Raw genomic sequence first — 24482 nt, forward strand, 5'->3', positions numbered from 1 at the left:
AAGAGCCTGAATAACTCTTCAGAGAATTATGGAATTGGTTGGGTTGGGAAAGCCCTCTGGGCTCACCCAGTCCAACATCAACCCAACCCCACCATGGCCACCAAACTGGGGCCACAGCTCTCTGGAACACCTCCAGGGATGGGGACTCCATCACCTCCCTGGGCAGCCTGTGCCAATCCCTGACCACTCTTGCAGCAAAGAAATTTTTCCTCCTCTCCAACCTAATCCTCCCCTGGCACAATTTCAGGACATCTCCTCTCCTTCTATCACCTGAGACTAGGGAGAGAGCAGAACCTGACCCAGCACAGGACACAGCATTTCCCTCTTGAAACATCTCCTACAGGCAAGTGACATCATCCAACACAGTTTGGCCTTCTTAGTCCACCACCACTCAGTGGAACCAATAAAATGTGATGCAGGTCACCAGAGGTCTGATGCAGCTTGCACCAAGCCTGCTGCCTCTGCACCCCTGGGCAGAGACCTTTGAACCTTCAGGTGAAAGCTGAATTGCTCAAGAGATGCTCAGGACAAGGGACACAAAGCAGGCAGAGATCTGAAAGGTGAGGAACCAGCAGCATGGCACAAGGCAGTGCTGGGACCCAGCAGCCCTCCCAGCCTGCCTGGCTGTGGGGAGAGTAAAGCTCAGCATTCTCAGCCTCCTACCCACCTCACCATCACCACAGCACAACAGGAGCTCCACCAGGCTCAGGACTGTTCTGTTTTCTCCAGGAAGGATTGAAAACTGCTCAAGTTTCCAAGTCCCTGGAACTCCATCAGCAATTTAGGAACAAGAGCATCTCCAGCCCATCCCAGAAGTACAGAATCCAAGACATTCAGCATCAAACCAAGCTTCCAGGAGAACAATCAAACACTGGGGTACAAACCCCAACGTTCACCACTTCCACAGGGGGTTCTGCAGGGAGGGGGGAAGGGAGGATGTTGCCTACCTGCTTCTCTGGAAATTTGCATGAAGGACTCCACTCCTTTCTCTCCATAATTCCCTTCAGATGCCAAAGTGGACACATAATTCCAGCCCAAAGCTTTCACAATGTCCACCATTGCTTGTGCTTGGAAGGAATCTGGAGGCACCACCCGGGAGAAGAAATCATAGCGCCTGTCATCGCTCAGTTCTGGGGCCGTGGAGGCATAACTGATCTGTGGGATCTGTGGGAAGAAACAAGTCCTGATGAATACAAACATCCAGGGACTCAGTACACTCCTTGGCAGCAGGCAGCTGCAGCAGCTCTGGCTTCAGCTGAGCCTCACTTCATCTTGGTCCCCATCTGCGTTTCTCCACCACCTTCCCTGGCGATGCCCAAAGCAATCCTGGGATTGGCACAGAACAATCAGCAACCAACAGTAAACTGAGCCACAGAATGGGTTGGGTGGGAAGGGAGCTTAAAAATCATCCAGTTCCAAGCCCCTTCCATGGGCAGGGATACCTCCCACCAGCCCAGTTTGCTCAAGGCCTTATCCAGCCTAGCCTTGAATACCTCCAGGGAGGGGACATCCACAGCCTCCCTGGGCACCCTGTGCCAGTCTCTCTTCACCCTCACTGCCAAGAGCTTCCCCCTAATCTCCAGTCTCACTCTCCCCCCCTCTCCCAACTCAAAGCCATTTCCCCTCATCCTGTCACTCCCAGACATTGTCAAAAGTCCCTTCCCAGCTCTCCTGGAGCCCCTCAGGTGCTGGAAGGCTGTTCTGAGATCTCCCTTGAGCCTTCTCTTCTCCAGGCTAAACAGCCCCAACTCTCCCAGCCTGTCCCCACAGCGAAGCGTCTCCACCCTCTGATCATCTTTGTGGCTTCTTCTGGACCCTCTCCAGCAGCTCCAGGTCCCTCTTGTGCTGGGTGCCCCAGAGCTGGAGGCAGTGCTGCACAGGTGGGGTCTGAGCAGAGCAGAGGGGCAGAATCCCCTCCCTGTGCTGCCTCTCTCCCTGCTCTGGATGCAGCTCAGCACACAGCTGCCTGCTGGGCTGCCAAGGACCATTGCTGGCTGCTGGGGAGTTTGTCACCACCTGACACCCCCAAGGCTTTCTCCTTCAGGCTGCTCTCAGCCACTCCTCACCCAGCCTGGATCTGTGCTGTGATCATCCCCAACCCCACTCTGCAGCTGTTTGAGTAACAGTCTGGGACTGCTCCTTAAATGAAGGAAGCTGCCATAACTCTCACTTGAGATGCCAAGGAAGCAACAGAAAGGTTTGCAGCACACAAAACCACGACCATGGATCATCATTTGTGACTGCTGGACACCAAAAGGTCACTGCCTCATGCCTCAGTGCAAGCACCTCCTGCAGCCTCACTCTCTGCCTGCACACAGGGCTCCTACCAGCAGCCTCTGGCTCTCCTGCCTGCTCAGCAGGACAAACCTTGTGCTTCTTCAGGCTCTGTCCTGCACAGGGCTAAGTGCCTGTAGTCTGCACAGAGCCCAGCAGAAGGTAAGAGCAATCCCAACATTTCCACAGAGGACAGGCTAGACCCAGCCTTCACAGCATGGACCTTCACAGCTCCTACAGCACACTGCAGGCAGAGCTGTAGAGCATAGCTGCAGCTGAAGACCCAGCAAGTAACTGAACTTGACCAAACCGTCCAAAAATTACTGAAGATCATGGAATTGCAGAACCAGTTTAGGCTGGAAAAGACCTTCAAGGTCACTGAGTCCAACCCTTACCCCAGGTCAGCACCAAACCATGTCCCTCAGCACCACATCTCCATGGCTTTGAAACCCCTTCAGGGATGGGGTCCCCACCACTGCCCTGGGCAGCATGAGTCAGGGCTTGACAGCCCTTGTAGGGAAGAAATTGGTCCTTGTGTCCCAGGAATGGTTTAGTTTGGACAACTTGAGGCCATTGCCTCTTGTTCTATCCTCTCAGAGAAGAGCCCAACCCCCACCTGGCTCCAACCTTCTTCCAGAGAGCTGTAGAAAGCCAGGAAGTGTTCCCTGAGCCTCCTAAACAACATTTGTTGAGGCACAGGGCTCTTTCCACAGCTAATATCCACTGCTTTAGTACAAGCCATAACCACCCACAGCACAGGAGTTATTTAAGCCCTTTCTAGCTTCAGTCAGCATCAGCCTGGAGCAAAATACAGCTCATGGTGCAGGCTCAGAACCTGCTCCAGCAGTCCCCCCCTGTAGGCAGCTCAGTGAATCAGGGCCCACACCCAGCATCCCTCTTAGTTGCCATGAAGTATTAAACCTCAACAGGCAAGCTGTCAGGGGGTGCTGGGGCTGGCACTGGGGGTGCTGGAGAACTCAACCCCCCCCTCTCCTTCAGAGCCATCCTGTCTGCTGGCTTTACAACCTGATGAGGTCTGAAACTGTGCCAGGGAAGGGGTAGGTTGGAGAGGAGGAAAAAATGTCTTTGCTGCAAGAGTGATCAGGGGTTGGCACAGGCTGCCCAGGGAGGTGGTGGAGTGCCCATCCCTGGAGGGGTGCAGGAGATGCGTGGCCACGGCCACTGGGGCTGTGGTGGGGTTGGTGTTGGATGGGAGGTGCTCAGAGGCCTTTCCCAACACAACCAACTCTGTGCTGCTGCAATCAAGCTGAAAGCTTCTCTGCTTCGGGGTGAGTGGAAGGCAGCAGCAGGCTGCAGAGCCTTGCCAGTTGTTTTCTGAGCTGGGTGGCTGGTGGCCAGCAGGACTTCCAGTGCTGCACTCACAGGCAATTAAAACAGCTACAATTGAAGCTGTCAGGAAGACCAGAGCCCTGCTGCTGACCACTGGGCCACGACTTATGTGCTCAGGATTCCACCTAAGGGCCAGCAGAGCCTGGGGACCACTCTCCAAGACAGAGAGATTGATGCCACCCATGTCTCAGGGCTCTTTTCTTTTCTGTACCTGCCTTGGGCATGACTTTCAGCCAGCAGCAGCTACTGCAGTGGGAGACAACTCTGGGCAGCCTGGCCATCAAAACAATCAAACCCAAAAAGTTCAGCTCCTCATTTGCCTGTGCCTGGAGTTGCTGTGGTGACAAACGAGGGCTGACAGTTTAGGATCACTCTCCTCTCCTTTGTGCAAAGCAAGTTAATGGAGCTTGCTCAGACACTTATCAGCTGAAGTCATCTCCTCGGTGGATGGGGTGGGATGAAGTGGAGCAGCCTCCCAGGATGGCTTGATGGGTGCTGTTTAGCACTTCTTACTTAGACAAAGCAGCTCAAACACAACACACAGCACCACCACCCCCCTCCCCACACACAGACAGAGCCCTGCTGAGAGCCAAGAGCTGGGGTTTTAATTATAAACCCAAGGAAATGGGGAAGCCTGAGCTTTTAGCTGGGCAATGTTTGGATGCCAACCACTGCTTTTACACCTAAAAAGCCAAAGGAGCAGAGTTCTGCCCTTTGCACCCAATCCCAGCATGGGGGTGGGGTGGGAAGAGACCTCTGGAGCTCACCCAGTCCCAGCCCCTGCTCCAGCAGGGCACCCACAGCACCTTGCCCAGGAGCACAGTGACCAGGGGTGGGGGGTGGGGGGGGGGTGGAAGCTCTCCACACAAGGAGACTCCACAATCTTGAGAAGGAGGAGGCAAGAAAAGCTCTGCCTCTGACCATGACATTCACAGAATCCAGCATGGTAGGGGATGGAAGGGACCTCTGGAGATCACCCACAGCCCACACCCCCTGCCATGGTAGAATCACACAGGAACATGCCCAGGTGGGTTTGGAATCTCTCCAGAGATGGAGACTCCACCACCTCCCTAGCATTTTAATTAAGCAGAGAATGTTTTCTGTCTCTTAACTGCCTGCCTTTGCTTCCAACTCAGGTAAAAGCTGCTGCTTGTCCTCCACACCTGCCTCTCAGTGCCTTGGTTGGGAGAATGAAGCTTTCTCCTCCAGCCCTTCCCCCCCGCCTCTGTTTTCAGTTCTGAAGCACATCTGAAACCTCAGAAAGCTGCAGGGCATCCCAGCCTGCCCTCCAAATGGCTCTCACACCTTGGCAGAAGAGGAGACAAAAATGCTCCTGGGTCCTTACACAGCAAGGCAGGGTGAGAAAAGCCTCTGGTGCTCCTCCAGGGAGCTCAGAGCAGAGCAGCCAAGGCCTGCAGGAGAGGCAGGCAGCCTGCCTGAACCTTCACCACCCCCACAGCAAGGCAGGGCTGGAGCTGGGGCTCTCTGGAAGCCACCAGCAAGCACCTCCTTGGTGTGGGAGGCAGGTTTCACCTTTGCAGCAAACACCACCCTCAGGAGCTTCAGGTGGCCTGGCTGATGTTCTGCTGACAGCAGGAGAGGATGTTGAGTGCTGGGAGCACTGCATGAGGCAGTGATTAATTGATGCTAATTGACTGCTGCCACTGGGCATCATTGTTCATCCACCTCACTTCCTTCTCTTGGTGGAAAGCTCTCCCTGGGTCACTGTTGGCTGTCACTGCTGGCACAGCAGGGCTGGAAGGAGATGATCTCCAAGGTCCCTTCCAGCCCAAACCATTCTAGGATGATCTTTTCATTCTCTGAAGCTCTGCCATGGATGTTGGCCAGGGTGCTCCACTAGCTGTTGATGTTAGCTCTGACCACTGCTTCTCCTCTCTCACCCCTGCTTCTCCTCTCTCACCACTACCAACCACATCTCCCTGGTTCAGCTCTCTGGCTGGAGTGCAGCTCTCACCTCTGTCCATGGGAGAGGTGCAAGCTGTGGTTCTCTGTTCCATCAGGCTGCTCAAGGTCTCAGCATGGATGAGGCCCTGAACAACCTGGGCTGGTGGAAGGGGTCCCTGCCCATGGCAGGGGGCTGACACTGGATGCTCTTTGAGGTCTCCTCCAAGCCAAGGCAGTATTGTGAGCAGCTGCACCAACCCCCCAGCAGACAGCATACCTCTCTGATGGTCTCAACACCAAACATCTTCCAACACCACTTTTGCAACTGAAGCAGCAACTGCAGCACCACCTTGCAGTTCCAAAGCTTCATTCAAGAGCATTTTTTCATTACCACCTCAAGCTGCACCCTCCTCCCCCCGCTACCAGACAGACCCTTCACAGAGCACCACAGGAAGCAGTGAGCTGCTTGCTAACAGCCAAGTGCCTCAGCTCAAGAGCCTCAGTGCCAGGAAACCACCACCCAAGCTGGAGTTGAGTGCCAGGAGCACTGGGCTGGCTGCCCACACCCTCATCACCCCTACCCAGCTCCTCCTTCACACAGCCAAGAACCTCCCAAAGCAGCACAGCCAGCAGGATCCTGCACTGCTCCTCTGCTCCTGCAGATGGGACTGAGGGAGGTGACAGCTCCTTGTTCCTTACCAAAAGATGCCCCTGAACCCAGGTCCTCACCATGCCACAAAGCTTCAGCAGAGGCAATTGCCCCAAGGACCAGCAGCAACTTAAGACAATGCAGGAGTCTACCTGCTGAGGCATTAAGGAGCTCCTACTAGAGCAATACCAAGACCACAGCTTGCTCAGCTTCTGCTTCCTATTCAGTTTCATTGCTACAGAATCCTGACAACAGAGGAAAAAAACAAAACAACCAACCTAATAGGTTCAGGCTTGGGCTCCTGAAGGACACTGAGGAGCTGAAGCAGGTCCAGAGAAGGGCAACAAAGCTGGGGAAGGGTCTGGAGAACAGGGCTGGGGAGGAGCAGCTGAGGGAGCTGGGGTTGAGGCAATGTGAGGGGCAAGGGTTTCAAACTAGAGGAGATTGAATCTGAGGAACAAGTTCTGCACCAGGAGGCTGCTGGAGCCTCGTTGAGGCTCCATCCCTGGAGATATTCAAGGTGAGGCTTGATAAGGCTCTAAACAACCTGATGTGGTTGAGGATGTCTCTGCTGAGTGCAGGGGGTTGGACTGGATGAGCTTTGGAGGTCCTTCCAAGCCAGACCATTGTGTGACTCTATGATTTGAGATGTGGCCTCACCAGTACTGAGCTCAGGGGCACAATCCCTGCCCTGGCCCTGCTGCACCTCATACCAGTGGCCTTGGGCCATGGATCCAGCTTGTCCTGGTCCTTCTGCAGAGCCTTCCTGCCCTGCAGCAGATCAGCACTTCCACCCAACTTGCTGTCTCCATCTCCAGGCACATAACTCAGCCTCCCTCCCCAGAGTAAGAGCCACAGCAGGGACATGGAAAGACATCCTGGCAGATACTGGCAAGCTGGGAGTGTTCTCCATATCTACAAGGTCTCTCCTGCTTCCTTTCATAGCAGAAGAAAGCTCTTGTATGAATTATTCCAGAAAAAAAAATAATTGTAGCAATTAAGGGAACAATAATGACAGCAATTAGGACTGTCCACATGGCTCATGGGAGCACTTTATCAGCTCAGACAGAAAGCAGGAAGGGGGGGGAAAAAAATGATGGAGAGGGAGTAAAATGAGAAGTGTCCATAAATATGAATGTCCTAATGCTTCATCCTGATGAGCTGTGCCTGGAACCAGGGCTGCCTCTGACAGCCATCAACTGGTGGCACAGCTTGGGCTCTGAGACCTCCAAAAACGGGCAGAGCTCTGAGTTTCCTTGGAGAGATGTCAGGAAACCAGGGCCCAGGAATTGCAATGGAAATCAGCATGGAAACAGCCTCATAAGGACAGGAGATGCTGGTAAGTCACAGAAATGGTTGGGATGGAAAAGGCCTCCAAGTTCAACCAGTCCAACATCAACCCAACCCCACTATGGCCATCAAACCATGGCCCCAAGTGCCATGGCCACAGGTTTCTGGAATACCTTCAGGCACCTCCACCTCATCTCCAGTCTCAGTCTCCCCTCTCCCAGCTCAAAGCCATTGTCCCTCATCCTGGCACTCCCAGCCCTTGCCAAAAGTCCCTTCCCAGCTCTCCTGGAGCCCTTCAGGTACTGGAAGGCTGCTCTGAGGACTCCCTGGAGCCTTCATTTTCTCCAGGCTGAACAGCCCCAACTCTCCCAGCCTGTCCCCATGGGAGAGCTTCTCCAACCCCCTAATCATTTTGATGGCCTTCTCTGGACCCTCTCCAGCAGCTCCAAGTCCTCCTTGTGCTGGGGGCACCAGAACTGGAGGCATTGCTGCAGGTGGGGTCTCAGCAGAGGGGCAGAATCCCCTCCCTGCTTTGGCTGCAGCCCAGCACATGGTTGCCCTTCTCTGGACCTGCTCCAGCCCCTCTCAACGTCCTTCTCGAACCAAGGGGCCCAAAACTGAACCCAAGGCTTGAGGAGTGGCCTCAGCAGTGCAGAGCCCAGGGGGGACAATCCCTGCCCTGCTCCTGCTGCCCAAACCGTTGCTGATCCAGGCCAGCTGGGAAGCTCTCCCAGCACCCATCTGCAGGCAGCAATATTTATCTGCTGGCCCCGAGCGGTGAGTGGTAATGAAGAGAGAGGAACATTGCAATGATGAAACCTCAGCACCCGATGCTTGCTAAGTGACAAATTCCCCTTCTGAAGCATTTTCAGCTGCCTTGCTCAGCAGCAAGAGAGCTTCCCTGGCTTGCAGAGCTGCTGGGTGAGCTCCGCCCGGCACGGCCCAGCACATCCATCCCGCCTGCTGCATATTCATCGACTTTCCCTTGCTAACCAGACTCTGCCTCCCAGGACCCAGCAATTAAAACATCAGCGGTGATGTCCCACCCGCTGCCGGCCAGGAGCGTAGAGCTCCTCACCCCGATGGAAGGAGAGCCGGGGAGCAGCGTTCGGGTGATGGATGGCACTTCGGCCGAGCTGCGCTGGGACCCTGACAAAGCATCAAAGCCTCTCGGCCATTACCACCTAACTCCTCCAGCCCATTGTCAGCTGAACCCGCAGCAGGCGATGGGAGCACCAGGACCCTCTCCCCTTCCTAATGGCCACATTTGGGTAACGAGCAGGTACAGCAAAGCTGCTTAGGCTGCGAGAGGCTCTGCAAACTCCTGCGGGGATGCAGGCTCAGCCACAGCTAACCCGCAGGGCCAGAGCCGCACTCCTGTCCCACCACTCAGACACAACTCGCAGCTCCAAGGCACTGCACACACAGCACTGCACCTCAGGCTCTCTATGCATGTCTGAAATGCTTTTTAACCTCCTTCATTCGGGCCGGGACCTGAAAAATGGCAGTAAAAGCCTTCTCCAGCAGGTGGGCTTCAGGTAGTGGTATCCCCCAGGGGCTGGGACTGGGACCACAGCTGTTTAAAAACCTTTGTCAGCAGTGTGCACAGTGGGATTGAGGCACCCTTAGCAAGTTTGCAGGTGACACCAAGCTGGGCTGGAGGGGAGATCCATCCAGAGGGACCTGGAGAGGCTGGCCCAAACCAACTTCATGAAGTTCAATAAGTCCAAGGGCAAGGTCCTACACCTGAGTCAGGCCAATCCCAAGCACAAATCCAGGCTGGGTGAGGCGTGGCTGAGAGCAGCCTGGAGAAGGCTAATGCCTAATGGGGTGTCAGGTGGTGACAAACTCCCCAGCAGTGGTCCCTGGCAGCCCAGCAGGCAGCTGTGTGCTGAGCTGCATCCAGAGCAGGGAGAGAGGCAGCACAGGGAGGGGATTCTGCCCCTCTGTTCTGCTCTGACCCCACCTGCAGCACTGCCTCCAGCTCTGGGGCCCCCAGCACAAGAGGGACCTGGAGCTGCTGGAGAGGGTCCAGAAGAGGCCACAAAGATGATCAGAGGGTGGAAAAGCTTCACTGTGGGGACAGGCTGGGAGAGTTGGGGCTGTTCAGCCTGGAGAAGAGAAGGCTCCAGTGAGACCTTAGAGCTGCAGTTCATTATCTGAAGGGATCCTACAGGACAGCTGGGGAGGGACTTTTGGCAAGGGCTGGGAGTGCCAGAACAAGGCACAATGGCTTTGAGGTGGGAGAGGGCAGATTGAGACTGGAGAAGAGGAAGAAATTCTTGGCAGCAAGGGTGGGGAGACACTGGAACAGGTTGCCCAGGAAGGCTGTGGCTCTCAAGGCCAGGCTGGATGAGACCTTGAGCAAGCTGGGCAGGTGGGAGGTGTCCCTGGCCATGGCAGGGGGTTGTAAATGGATGATCTTTAAGGTCCCTCCCAGCCCAGAGCATTCCATGATTCTATGACAGGGAACAGCTCAAGAGCAGCAGAGTTTCCAGGCAGGAAGAGGCAAACCCAGGCACACACAAAGCCACAGAGTGGAAAGGAATCACAACGTGGTCCAACGCGCAGCACTCACCCTTCAGAGCTGAGTTACTAGACTAAATGAAAGCTGTCAAGATCCTACTTGGACATGCCTCAGAACTGCCTTCCAGAGGAGCATCCATCTTGATGCTGGAGAAAACGAGGCTGTGATTTGAATATTTATTCCTTAATTCTCAATGTAGCAGAATGTCTGCTGGCCAAGGAGAATCAAGGCTGTGGCCACCTTGTCTCTGCAAAACAAGAGACATCTCCCCAGAACAAGGCTCTCCTCTCCAATCTGTCAATACAAATTTGTCCACATTAGCTCTGTGTTTATGATTTCAGTGGGGAGCTGAGCTCCAGGCCAGCAGCTCAATATCACAGTGAGCAAAACTCAGCTCCTCTCAATCTCTCTTACAGGGAAAGGCTGAGGGACCTGAGGGTCAGCATGCTGGGGTTGGAAGGGAGCCCTGGAGCTCACCCAGCACAACCCCCCGGCTCCAGCAGGGCACCCACAGCACCTTGCCCAGCAGCACAATGGCCAGGGGGGGTTGGAAGCTCTCCACACAAGGAGACTCCACAACCTCTCTGGGCAGCCTGCTCCAGGCCTCCAGCACCCTCACAACAAACAACTTTCTCCTCCTCTTCACATGGAACCTCCTGGGTTCCAGTTTGTGCCCCTTGTGCTGTCCCTGGGCACCACTGAGCAGAGTCTGGCCCCAGCCTCTTGCTCCTGAGATAGAATTGCAGAAGTGTTGAGGTTGAAAGAGACCTCTGAGACCACCGAGTCCAGCTGCTCACCCAGAGCTCACAATCCACCCCTGCCACTGAGCCACCTCCCTCAGCACCACATCCACACAGCTTTGAGACCCCCTCCAGAGATGGGAACTCCACCACCTCCCTGGGCAGCCTGGGCCAGTGCCTGAGAACCCTTGCTGGGAAGAAATTGTTCCTAATGGCCAACCTGAACTTCCCCTGGCACAGCTGGAGGCTATTTCCCATCAGTTGTTCCTTGGAGAAGAGCCCAACCCTCACCTCACTCCAACCTCCCTCCAGGGAGCTGTGGAAGGCAATGACGTCTCCCCTCAGGCTCCTCTTCTCCACAGCATGAGTCCCTCCTATTCCTGCACAGCCTCCCACTGCCCACCTGGTGTCTGCAGCTGCTTTTCCTTAGCTTTTTACCCAGGGCATCCCCTGCTTGTCCCTCCAGGGTGAGCAGCAGCTCAGAGGGATGGGCAGGGACCACCCATATGAGGGCTCAGGCACTGCCAAGTGTCCTCCTCCACCTTCCTCACCCTCCAGGTCAAACCCTTCCCTCCTTGGAAAGCAGAGACTCCTGAGCAGCACCAAGTAGTCCTTTGGAAAGCCTAAGAGCCACTTCTGAAGGACAGTTGGGGTGACCCAGGCACTGTGGGGATGGCTTAACCAGGGAGCCCTGGGGGGAGATATTTAGCCTGCCTTTCAGCTCATCATTTCCTTAATCCCAAACAAAGCTGGTGAGGAGTGAAAGAGGCATCACCATGTCCTCTGAGCACAGCAAACCCCCCAAGGTCTTCCAGCACACAGATTTTGTTGTTTTTTTTTTTTTTTTTTTTTTTTTTTTTTTTTTGAGGCTCAAGGGGAGACCAAGGAAAAGCAGCAGGGACAGGTGTAAGTGAGGATGGATGATAATTAGGGGAAGAAATCTGCATTTGACATTTCCTGGACTGCATCCCCAAGAATTATGGAGCTCAGGGAAGTTCCTTTGAATATCTGCACCTTTTATTCCCTTATATTTCATCCCTGCCCTTTTTCAGAGTGCATCATCAGCCTCTAATCCCACACAGATATAGAAATATTTATGCATGGTGATGGGAGGGGAAAAAAAAAAAAAAAACAACCCAACCCACCACAGCCAAGGCAATCACACTTCTACCTTCCCTGCTTCCCTTCACCCCAAGGTGCAGCTCTGCCAGCTCAGTAATTACATTGCTCCTTATCTCATCTGGGCGGGGGGGGGAAACAAATTTAAGAACAGAAATACAGCTGGAAAAAGGCACTTAGGGGGAAAGCGATTTTCAGCCTGGAAACTTCACAAGCTCCATAGCTTATTCTGGACACTGGCTAATTACTCACCCTGTCTTTATCACCAAAGTGCCCAGACATCCTAATTAATCCAAATTACTTTCCAAGGGCTGTGTTATTAGACACATGCAGAGGCCACCAGATAGACAAATATATTCTGACTTTTCTTTTTTTTAAGAGGTCTCTGGCAGCTCTGCCTTTCAGCCCCCTGAGGAAAACCACACCAGTGAGGCCAGCAGCTTCCCCCTTGCACTGCAGGAGGAAGGACAGGGAAGGAGCCTGCAGTGAGCTCTGCACAACAGGAAACCTTCTGCACAGCTTTAGTGTCCTGCAGATAGACCACAGCAAAAACAGCCAGGGACTGGTTTGCCAGACACCAGAACCTGCTGGCCACAGGCACCCCACAACCTCCCCCCAAGCCACCAGGACCAGCTGAGCTGGGGGGCACCAGGAAAAAGCCTCTTGCCCTCAGCAGGGGTAGGAAGGGAGCTCTGGGGATCACCCAGCACAACCCCCCTGGCTTCAGCAGGGCACCCACAGCAGCTTGTCTGGGAGCACAATGGCCAGGGGGGTTGGAAGCTCTCCACACAAGGAGATTCCACAACCTCTCTGGGCAGCCTGCTCCAGGCCTACAGCACCCTCACAACAAACAACTTTCTCCTTCTGCTCAGATGGAGAGCAGGGCTGGGGAGGAGCAGCTGAGGGAGCTGGGGGTGTTCAGCCTGGAGAAGAGGAGGCTGAGGCAGACCTCATTGCTCTCTACAGCTCCCTGAGAGGAGGCTGCAGTGAGCTGGGGTTGGGCTCTGCTCCCTAGTCTCAGATGATGGAAGGAGAGGAAATGGCCTGAAATTGTGCCAGGGGAGGGGTAGGTTGGAGATGAGGAACAATTTCTTTGGTGCAAGAGTGGTCAGGGACTGGCAGAGGCTGCCCAGGGAGGTGGTGGAGTCCCCATCCTTGGAGGTGTTCCAGAAGCCTGTGGCCATGTCCCTTGGGGCCATGGTGGGGTTGGGTTGAGGATGAGACTCTCTCAGAGCTCTTCTCCACCCAGAACATTTCTATCATTCTAGATCTTGCACATTTAACAGACACTGCCTGGGGGGCAGAGGCAGGAGGATTCTTCAGGCAGGTTCTCTGGACAGGCCAAAGGTACCTGCAGGACCCAGATGTCAAATCTGGAGCCCCTTTTTTCCTTCAGCAAACTGCCCCCTTGGGCTCTCTCTGTCCCTGGGTGGGTGCTTGGCTGGTTCATTGCTGCACCTCCAAGCTGGCTTTAAGCTCTGAGAGGTCAAACTAATGTGCTCCCAGGGCAGCTTTGTACTTCTGTGACCCTCCCTTCCATCTCTGCCTGCCTCAGTGGTGAGGATTTTGCTGGCAGTTATCTCTTGAAGTTCTGCATAAGGTTTTGTTTTCAGCTGATCCATGCAGAGGGCACCCAAGCTTCAACAAGATGAAAGAGATGGCTCTGACCCCACAAAGCTCCTGAGATAAAAGGTTCAGAAGCTGTTTCTGGGAAGCACTAAATATTTCAAGATCTCTGCCCTAGGTAAGAGGCTGCTAATGCTGGAGGGTCTTGGTGCTCATCATGAGCCAGGGGGCTGATCCTGCAAGGGGGCTGATCCTGCAAGGGGGCTGATCCTGCAAGGCAACAGAGCACAGCAGCCTGTTCACTGCCAGGAGTGGTGTGAAGGATGGAGGCAGAGCAGAGGAAAAGCTGCAGGCAGCAGGGATGGCACAATGCCACCATTGTCCCTTCTGTGAAACCAGAGTGGTCAGGGATTGGCACAGGCTGCCCAGGGAGGTGGTGGAGTCCCCATCCCTGGAGGTGTTCCAGAACTCTGTGGCCTTGGCACTTTTGGTGGCCATGGTGGGATTGGGTTCTGCTTGGACTGGATGATCTCAGAGGGCTTTGCCAACCCAAACAATTCTGTGATGCTATGAGAAATTGTGACCTTGGCAGCTGCTGAAAATCACCATTGGCTTCCAGGAAGCTCCAGCACATTGCACAGCTTGAGGAGGGGAAATGCAGACTGGGGATGAAGAAGAAATTCTTGAGAGTGAGGGTAGGGAGACACTGGCACAGGTTGCCCAGGGAGGCTGTGGCTGTCCCCTCCCTGGAGGTGTTCAGGGCCAGGCTGGATGAAGCCTTGAGCAACCTGGGCTGGGGGAGGTGTCCCTGTCCATGGCAGGGGGTTGGATCTGGATGAGCTTTAAGGTCCCTTCCAACCCAACCCATGCTGTGATTGTCCTTGAACACTGAGCCTGGACCTGCATAGTCAGCACATCCACTCCATGCTCTGCCTCACTGTGGTCTCAGGTAATTCCAGTCTGGATGACCTTTAAGATCCCTTCTAACCCAACCCATTCTGCGAATCCATGACTCTGGTGCACAGAATGAACCCTGCCCTGAAGGGAGCTCTGCAAACCACCCAGAGCCTGCATTCAGCAGCTTCAACCAAGCATGGAGACTTTGGAGCTCACCTCAGGTCCATCCATTTGCATCCCAGACCCTAAATCACTCCATTATTATTATTATTAATTTGCTTCTCCTGGAGCAGCTATTTCCAGCTGTCAGGTGTCAGCAGCTGCCTGTCACAGGTCCTCAGCTGCTAGCACCACAGCAGAGGAAGCAGTGCTGAGAGGTCTGCAGGAAGGGGAGCTCGTGGTGGTGATGGAATCTGATTTCCCCATTAGTCCCTGGCCAGCAGGGCAGTGCTCAGCTCATCCTCACTGACAGGAATCAGACAAGCTCCATGCCCCCTGCTGACAGCAGCCCGAAGCAATCATAGTGGCTGAGCTCCATGCAAGGAGGGACAGACCCTAGCAGCTCAGGTCCACCAAAGGAGGGGAGGGGAAAGGAGGGGGAAAAGGAGAGGAAGGGGAGAGGAAAGGGAGAGAGAATGGGAAGGGAAAAGAGAAGGCGACAAGGAGAAAGGGTCTTTACTCTCCACTCAAAAATATTTTGGGAGAGGGCAGGCAGGGAGGGAACAAAGGGGAGAGGATCTTTATTCTCCACTTGAGCATCTCAGGGGAGAGGGATAGGAAGGGGGGGAAAAGGAGGATGGAAAGAGTAGGAGGAAAAGGGAGGATGGGAAGGGAAAAGGCTCTTTACTCTCTACTTGACAATATTTTGAGAGGGGGACGTGGAAAGTGGAAAAGGAGGGGAAGGAGAGAGGACAGGGAAGGAAGGAAGAAAAGAAGGGGAAGGAGAGAGGGTGGGAAAGGAAGGGGACAGAAATAGAGGAGAGGGTGGGGAAGGAAGTGGGGGAAGGATCTTCACTCTCCACTTGAAAACCTTTTGAGAGAGGATGGGGGTGGGGGAGCAGAGTCTTTACTCTCTACTTAAAAATATTTTGAGCACTTTGGATGCAGGAAGGCTCTGCAGGAATGCCAAATGTCAGCACTCACGCTGCCAGAGCTTTCCCAGACAAGCAGCAAGCTGGGAGGCTCCGACTCCTGCCTGGTAAGCTGTAACAAAACCTGAGTGACAAATCAACCACCCAGACCTCAGCCCAGGCTCCCTCACACAGCCCCTGCTCCTTTGTTGCACCTCCTGCTCCAGCTGCCTGCCACACAGCAGCATTGTTAGCAGCATGCTGGTGGCCTTTCAAGTGCCACCTCCTTGCACTGAGGGCTGGCAAGTGTCTATTGGATTCCTAGGTGTCAGCTTTTGAAGCAAGCACAGGGAGCAGGGGGTGGCTATTCCCTCCTGTTTCATTCCCTTTTGATTCCTCTCTCTGTTTCCCTTCCCTCCAGTTATTTATTCCTCTGGAGGGTAGCAGAACAGCACAGAGGGACCAGCCCCATGTACACACTTCATCAAGACTCAGAGTCTTGCCTGCTAATTACCACAGCCACATGTCTCAGGCTTCCCAAGCAGGTGGGAAAAGGCTGGATGGAGCTCAGCAGGTCGTGCCCAGGCACTTTTCCCAGCCTGGGAAGCAGAGGACTTTGGGATGATGTTGCCTTCCTGGCAGCCCCAGCAACCAACAGGAAAATCAGCACTGGATTACCACAGAAATGTCAGGGTTGGAAGGGGCCTCAAGGCTCAGACAGTTCCAATCCCTGCCATGGGCAGGGACACCTCACACCACAGCAGATTGCTCACAGCCACCTCCAGCCTGGCCTTAAACACCTCCAGGGATGAGGCTTCCACCACCTCCCTGGGCAACCTGTGCCAGTCTCTCACCACCCTCATGGGGAAGAATTTCTTCTTAACATCCAATCTCAATCTCCCCACTTCTAGTTTTGCTCCATGCCCCCCAGTCCTATCATTCCCTGACACCCTAAAAAGTCCCTCCCCAGCTTTCCTGTAGCCCCTTCAGATCCTGGAAGGCCACAAGAAGGTCTCCCTGGAGCCTTCTCCCCTCCAGACTGCACAACCCCAACTCTCTCTGTCCTCATAGCAGAGCAGCTCCAGCCCTCTGCTCATCCTCATGGCTCTTCTCTGGACACCTTCCAGCAACCTCATTGAGATGAGGGCAATGCAAACCCAGCTCATGGGTGTACAGAGCCATGAGAGGGTCACAGCTGAGTGACTCAAGCCTCTTCTGGACCTTACACTCTTTGTCTCTCCCTCCTCCTGCTCCTAAGTGCATGCTCAGGGAGTACCCTGGGTTAGCTGTGCCCTGCTGCTGCCTGGCAGCTCACTGGCAGGCACCAAGTGGCAGGCACCAGGTTATTAATAGCTCAGGAACAGCAGCTGGCACTTGGGGAAGGAGGGGGGATGACTGCTCTGCACTGCTTCCCAGGAACCCCTGCAGCACAGCCAGCCCTGGCACCCCTCACTGAGGATGCTGACCACCTCCCAGTGCTTGGAGACATCAGTGGTGCCCCAAGCCTCCTTGCTGTGGTTCTTACCAAGCAATTGGAAGTGTTGGGAGCTGCTTGAGCTGGTTGGCAGCCACTTCCCACTGATGTAATATCTACTGCTTGGATGTTCTTACTGCATGCTTGGGCACGGGGCAGGAGACCTGACCATAGCTGATGTGGATCCATCTGAACCACAGAAGCACAGAACTCTTGATGCTGGGAGAGACCTTAGAGATCACCAAGCCCAGCCCCTCACCCAGGGCTCACAATCCACCCCTGCCACTGAGCCACATCCCTCAGCACCATATCCACACAGCTTTGAGACCCCTCCAGGAATGGGGACTCCACCACTTCCCTGGGCAGTCTGGGCCAGTGCTGGGAAGAAATTGTTCCTAATGTCCAACCTGAACCTCCCCTGGCACCATTTCAGGACATTTCCTCTCCTTCTATCACCTGATCCTAGGAGAAGCAACCAGCCCCACCTGGCCCCAGCCTCCTCTCAGGGAGCTGAAGAGAGCAATGAGGTCTCCCTCAGCCTCCTCTTCTCCAGGCTGAACATCCCCAGCTCCTTCAGCTGCTCCTCCCCAGCCCTGCTCTCCAGACCCTTTCCAGCTTCATTGTCCTTCTCTGGACCTGCTCCCACCCCTCAATATCCTTCTTGGAGTGAGGAGCCCAATCCTGAACCCCTATTTGAGGTGTGTCCCCCACCAGTTCCAAGCAGAAGGGGACAATCCCATCCCTAGAGCTGCTGCCACCCATTTGCAGGCCTGTGGCTGCTTTCTCTCCAGGTTTTGCTTTCCTGAGGACTTTCTCCCAGCCTGTAGTGCCAGAGGATCTTCACATCCATGCTTGACAGCTTGGGAATCACCACAATTAGCAAACAGAAGAAATGGAGGGAAACTAGATAGAGACTTGCCCACTTGCAGACTGTCCTGGTCCATTTCCATGCCTGCAGACAGGAGGTTTGGAGCTCTCTAGGTGCTCACGCCCATCCCCATGGTACCCAAGCAGCTTGCAAGCCTTTAAAAATAGAACTGCTTCTCTCTTCCTGGGGAGCTTGCAGGAGGAGTTGGTTTCATTTAGGGCTTTGGTTCAGTTCTGCATTTGGTTGTGAACAAGGGGGAGGGGAGCAGGTAGCCTGCCCCTCGTGTCCAGGGCAAGAAAAATAGAGAGGGGAAAACAGCTGAAAAGAATTGAGGCAGAGAATCATGGAATTGGTTGGGTTGGAAAAGGCCTCCAAGAGAGTCCAACCAGCAACACAACCCCACCAAGGAGACCAAACCATGGCCTCAGGGGACATGGCCAGAGGGTTCTGGAACACCTGCAGGGATGGGGACTCCACCACCTCCCTGGGCAGCCTGTCCCTGACCACTCTTGCACACACAGAAATTGTTCCTCCTCTTCAACCTAATCCTCCCCTGGCACAATTCCAGGCCATTTCCTCTCCTCCTGTCACCAGCCCCCACCCTCACTGCAGCCTCCTCTCAGGGAACTGCAGAGAGCAATGAGGTCTGCCCTCTGCTTCCCCAGCCCTGTCCTCCAGACCCTTCCCCAGCTTTGTTGCCCTTCTCTGGACCTGCTCCAGCCTCTCAATGACCTTTTTGGAGTGAGTGGCTCAGAACTGACCCCAGGACTCAAGCTATGGCTTCACCAGTGCCCAGTTAAAGGGAATGATCCCTGCCCTGCTCCTGCTGCCCACACCATTGCTGGTCCAGGCCAGGATGCTCCTGACCTTCTTGGCCACCTGGGCACACTCCTGGATCCAGTTCAGCTGCTGTCAATCCACACCCACACCTCCTACTACCTGTGGGAGCTCCTGCATCACTCAGGACATCCCAAGGCTGATCCCAGCTCCAGAGCAAGCCCTGACTCCTGCACCTTGCTCCAAGAAGATGGGAAATTGGGGAAAAGGAGGAAGGATAAGTCCCTAATGGAGAGCTCAGATGGATCAGTGCAGAGCCAGGCTAAAGGCAGCCATCAGCATTGCCTGCCACAGGGCACCCCAGGGACAGGGCAGAGGCCTTGCTGCTTCTCCAGGCTGCAGGGAAAGGGCAAAGCAATTTCAGACCCCAGGGAAAGGTCTCTGGCACAGCATGGCAGGTCTCAGGAGAGGCAAATGGCCTTCAGAGTTCTTTCTTCCTTCCCCTCACCACTCCTGGCTGCTGTTTTTAACCAAGGTGGGAGAAGCAGAGGGTTGGACTTGATCCTGCAGGTCTTCTCCAGCCCAAATAATCCTGTTGTCTGCAGTTGCTCTTTCACCAGCCCCTCCACATTTTCTTTCTTAACACTGCAAGACCCTTGCAGACCTCTTGATGCATTTCTCCTCCTTACAGCCTCCTGGAGGAACCCCAGCTACAGCCTCAGGCCCCTGCCTGACCTGTGCCAAGAGCACAGAGGGGCTCTCCTGCCCTCATGGGTCCCACTCACCAGGGAGAAGATGGCACAGAGGGGTTAGGGCTCAGCACTAGGAGATGAGAGCCTGCAACATGGATTCCTCAAAAGGAGGAACCATCTGAACCTCCACTGGTGACCTATAGGCTCTGTGGGCACCGTGCTGCTCTGCCACAGGATTGATTTGGTTGGAAAAGGCTTCCAAGATCATCAGCCCCAACCATTAAGCCCAGCAGGGCTCAGCACCACATCTCCACAGCACTGATTCCCCTGCAGGGATGGGGACTCCACCACTGCCCTGGGCAGCCTGGACCAGACTTTCACAACCCTTTTGGAGAAGAAATTGTTCCTCATGTCCAAGCTGAACCTTCCCTGGGGAAACTTGAGGCTGCTTGCTCTCATCCTATCACCTGCTCCTTGGCAGAAGAGCTCAACCCCACCTCCCAGCAGCATAGCCCCAGATCCTCTGCTCCAGAGCTCCTCACATTAAAGCCCAGCAGAGCAAAGCCCCAAGGGATGGCTCTGTCCTCTTGCTGTGGCCCCCTGGCAGAAGGCAGCAACCTCACTACAGTCAGCTCATAGCTCTCCATGAGAAGCAAAAATACAAACCACACAGCATTGCAACCAAACTCACTAAAGCAGGCAGGAAAACTTCAGTCCTCCCATCAGTGTCTGCTAGGATTATGGAAATCAGAGCTGGAGACCAGAAAGCTCCAGACCACCTCTTCCAGATCTAGGCCAGTGCAGAGGAGGATTCCCTGCAGAGCCCTGGCTGTGCTCTGCTTGCTGCAGAATAATCACAGCCAACAAACAGCCTTCAGCCTCCCCCAGAAGCAACCTTCCACATCCTGCTCTCAGCCACACACTTGTGGGGCTCCCACAGACAGCCTCAGCCCACCCTGGGTGCAGCAGCAATGCTCCTCCCCAGGAACACTGTGGCTGCAGCAGGAGCTGCAGGAATGGGAAGCATGGAATGGTTTGGGTGGGAAGAGACCTTCCAAGGGCACCCAGTCCAACCCCTGCCCTCAGCAGGGACGTCCCCAGCCAGAGCAGGCTGCTCACAGCCACAACCAACCTGACCTGCACTGCTGCCAGCCATGAGGCAGCTCCCATCTCTCTGGGCAGCCTGGGCCAGGCTCTCCCCACCCTCAGCATCAAACATTTCTCCCTTCTCTCCACTCTCCATCTCCCTCTTGGAGTCCAAACCATCCGCCCTTGTCCTGTCACCACAGGCCCTGCTCAGGAGTCTGTCCCCAGCTTCCTGATGGTCCTCTTGAAGCACTGCAAGGCCACCAGAAGGTCTCCCTGGAGCCTTCTCTTCTCCAGGCTGAGCTCTCCCAGCCTGGCCTCTGTGATGGTTTGAAACTGTCTTTTTAATTTTTCCTTGCAAAGTTCAGAACAGAGAAAGTGAAAGAATGTAAATAAGTCACTATTGGGTGTAAGAAAGCAAAATAACGATTGTTCTAAACACTTCCATTGGATAGATAGAAATGTTTAAGAACTATTACCCAAAACAAAGTAGGCATTCTGCACATTCTGTGTTCGGCAGTGGGGGCAGTTGCTGGGCTGTCTGGCTGCTGTTTCTTCTTCTCTTCTGGCTGAAGATAACACACTGACCTTGGCAGCTAAGTTAACAACTTTCTGCTTAACTAACTCTGCTTCTCTGTCCAGGGGGGTCTGGGGGGGAAGCTCCTGGGAGAGGGAGGCCCCTTTGGGAGGGTCCCCTTGGGGGGAAGCAAAGGGAGATCGGTTGTGCTTTTCTGTTGATTGTATATATTTGTGAATGTTGTGAATTTTGTATATTTGTACATATTCATTGCATTTCATTGTAGATTGTAGACTCTGCTTGTAAATACAGCTTTTCATTTGCTTCCAGACTGAGCTAGCCTGGTTATTGTTGGTGGGGGGGAATTTCAGCTCACACCGACACAGCCTCCCAGCAGAGGACTTCCAGCCCTGCCAGCATTGCTGTGCCCTCCTCTTGACCCTCCCCACCAGGTCCCTGTGCTGGCATCTTGAGCCTGTGACTGCATCCAGCTCAGAAGATAACCCCTGAGATCTCTTCTGTCCCATTTTGCCAGCATAATAGAGAAGGAAGAGACACCAATTAGCTGGGTGCTGTGGCAGCCAGGCATGAATATTAATGAGCCCATCCAAACTAATTTCACCAATTACCACTCTTCCAGCAGCTCTATTCCAATCCATAAGCCAGGGATGGAGATGAAGATCACTCTTCATAAGAGAGGCAGAACAAGTGTTGGTGGAGCTCTGTCACACCTCACATGACACTAACAAGGTTAGAAACTCAGTTTTTCCCCTGTATAATAATAATAATGAGCTCTAAATAATTTAAGGATAACAAAAATCTTCATCATTCACTAGAGATGAAAAAAAAAATCCCATCCCATCTGTTTTCAGAGATGATAACCAAGAAGCATCAGAGCTGGATCTTGTCCTTTGTGTCAATGAATGAGAGGAAATGGCCTCAAGGTGCACCAGGGCAGGGTTAGGCTGGAGATGAGGATTAATTTCTGCACTGCAAGAATGTTCAGGGATTGGCACAGGCTGCCCAGGAGGTGGTGGAGTCCCCATCCCTGGAGGTGTTCCAGAAACCTATGGCCATGGTACTTGGGGAAGTGGTTTGATGGCCATGGTGGGGTTGGGTTGGTGTTGGACTGGAGGATCTCAGAGAGCTTTCCCAACCCAACCAGTTCCATGATTCTGAGGATAATTCAGGCTCTTTACCTGGAACCTGAACACCAACTGCATTTCTGTGACACAACACACCCAGAGCTTCCCCACTCCCAGACTGAGGTCAGGGAAGGTTGGCATCTCCTACTCCTCAGCTCCCAAACACACAGCATTTACCACCAAGACAGACAGGGAGAAACATTAAACCAAGGAACTGGTTCCTGGGTTTGGGATCCTCACTGTTTCTGGATTTCAGATGGATACCTCCCTTCACTCACAGCATGGTAGGGGTTGGAAGGGACCTCTGCAGATCATATCCAACCCCCTACCCAGGCAGAGCTGCCTAGAGAAGGTCACACAGGAACAAGTCCAGGATGGTTTGGAAGCTCTCCACACAAGGAGACTCCACAACCTCTCTGGACAGCCTGCTCCAGGCTTCCAGCACCCTCACAACAAACAACTTTCTCCTTATTTCCAGATGGAACCTTCTGGATTCCAGTTTGTGCCCCTTGCCCCCTGTCCTGTCCCTAGGCACCACTGAACAAAGCCTGGCCCCAGCCTTTTGCCCCTCACCCTTGAAGCACAGATCAGCATTGCTCAGATGCTCTCTGGGGCTGCTCTTCTCCAGGCTCTCAGCCTTTCCCCATCAGAGCTGTTCCAGTCCCCTCAGCAGCTTTGCAGCCCTTTGCTGTCCCCTCTCCAGCAAGTCTCTGTCCTTCTTGAACTGGGGGAGCCTAGAGCTGCCCACAGCACTCCAGCTGTGGCCCCACCAGGACAGAGCAGGGGGGGAGGAGACCCTCCCTTGCATCCTGCTGGCCACACTGGAAGTGCTGGGGGAGTGCAGGAGACAGGAGTGTGTGAAATGGCTGAGGGGTGGGAGGACATGGCAAAGCTGAGCTGCCCTTTTATTATGATCACAGCATTCCAGCTGGGGATTTATTGCCTTTCAGAATGGTTTTTTCCTCCCCCCCTGCTCTGCAGACACTGCCAATACGTGGGAATCACAAAGCTAAACATCTTCTGCAATTACAAAGGAATTAAATCATTTCCTGGGGGGACAGCATCTACATGAGGTACATTCAGATGACATTGTGGAGCTCTGCTGCTTCAGGGTGTGGATGCCTTCTCTTTCCCAAGTGAAGATGACCACCACAGAATCATTCATGTTGCAAAAGCCCTCTAAGACCCAGTCCAACCTTCCCCCAGCACCACCATGGCCAAACCACATCCCCAAGTGCCATGGCCACAGGTTTCTTGAACCCCTCCAGGGATGGGAACTCCACCATCTCCCTGGGCAGCCTGTGCCAACCCTTGACCACTCTTGAAGTGCAGAAATTTTTCCTCATGCCACCTAGCCCTCCCCTGATGCAACTTGAGGCCACTAATTCTTCTCCTGCTATTAGTTAAGTGTCAGTAGAGGCCAGCAGCAGCCTCACTGTGACCTCTTACAGCTCTCCACCATGATTTAAATCACCATCCACAGGCATAACTTAGGAGGTCCACAGCACTAGGAGACATCCCCCCAGTGTGTGACAGAGCCTCAAAATTCACCTCCCAACAAAGAAAACAAACTTATGTGATGGCAACCAGGCTGCAGAGTTGAATTTTCAGTTCTGACTGACTAGGCACCACAACTCAAAGCCCACCTCAGCCCCAGTGACGACAAGAAGGTACCCACAGCCCTCCAGGGAGCCTCAGCATGAGAAGGGTTCACAGAATCACAAAAGGATAGGGGTTGGAAGGGACCTCTGAGAGCATTTAGTCCAACTACCCTGCCAGAGCAAGTTCACCTGGAACAGGTTGTCCAAGAGGGTGTCCAAGCATCCTCTTGTCCTTCCTTGGGAGAAGAAGATGACCCCTACCAGGTTCCAGCCCTCCTTCCAGGCAGCTGTAGGGAGCAATGAGGTCTCCCCTCAGCCTCCTCTTCTCCAAGCTGAGCATCCCCAGGTCCCTCAACTGCTCCTCCCCAGCCCTGTTCTCCAGACCCTTCCCCACCCTTATTGCCCTTCTCAGGACCTGCTCCAGCTCCTCAATGTCCTTCTTGGAGTGAGAGACCCAGGACTCAAGGTGTGGCCTCACCAGTGTCCAGCACAGGGACATGATCCCTGCCCTGCTCCTGCTGCCCACACCATTGCTGATCCAGGCCAGGATACTGACCTTCTTGGCCACCTGGGCACACCCTGGCTGATCTCCAGCCAGTTTTGGACCTCCACCTCTAAAACAGAGATCTCACAGGATGCTAAACAACTCCACATGGTCTCCTTTCTCCCAGCAGACTTCTCTTCAACACAGAACCTCTGTACCCAACGTTATGCCAGGCACTGCACAAAGCCCCTTTTGCATTTCAGGGCAACATTGACTCTGTTTAATGAGCAGCAACGCGATTAGGGCCTGAGCACTAATTTGCTTCCATGTTGCTCATGATGCATAAAAGCAGGGAACAAAAAATGAACCCCAGGCCAAATCCCACTGACACAAACGAATGGCAGAAGAAGTGGTTTCAACCACCACACCCTCCAGGCTGTCATGGACCAGA

At 54.1% G+C, this 24482-nt stretch overlaps 1 protein-coding gene across 1 annotated transcript in view; it reads right to left on the reverse strand.

Annotated features, from left to right (window-relative positions):
* The window catches only part of GRM7 (glutamate metabotropic receptor 7), a 215125-nt gene that overhangs the window by 125416 nt on the left and 65227 nt on the right, over positions 1-24482 (reverse strand). The window contains exon 2 of the mRNA XM_054387175.1: positions 948-1164. Within this exon, the coding sequence (XP_054243150.1) occupies positions 948-1164 (217 nt within the window). The remainder of the gene's footprint in view (positions 1-947; positions 1165-24482) is intronic.

This window comes from Indicator indicator, chromosome 15 (genome assembly GCF_027791375.1).
Source record: "Indicator indicator isolate 239-I01 chromosome 15, UM_Iind_1.1, whole genome shotgun sequence".
Lineage (NCBI taxonomy): Eukaryota > Metazoa > Chordata > Aves > Piciformes > Indicatoridae > Indicator > Indicator indicator.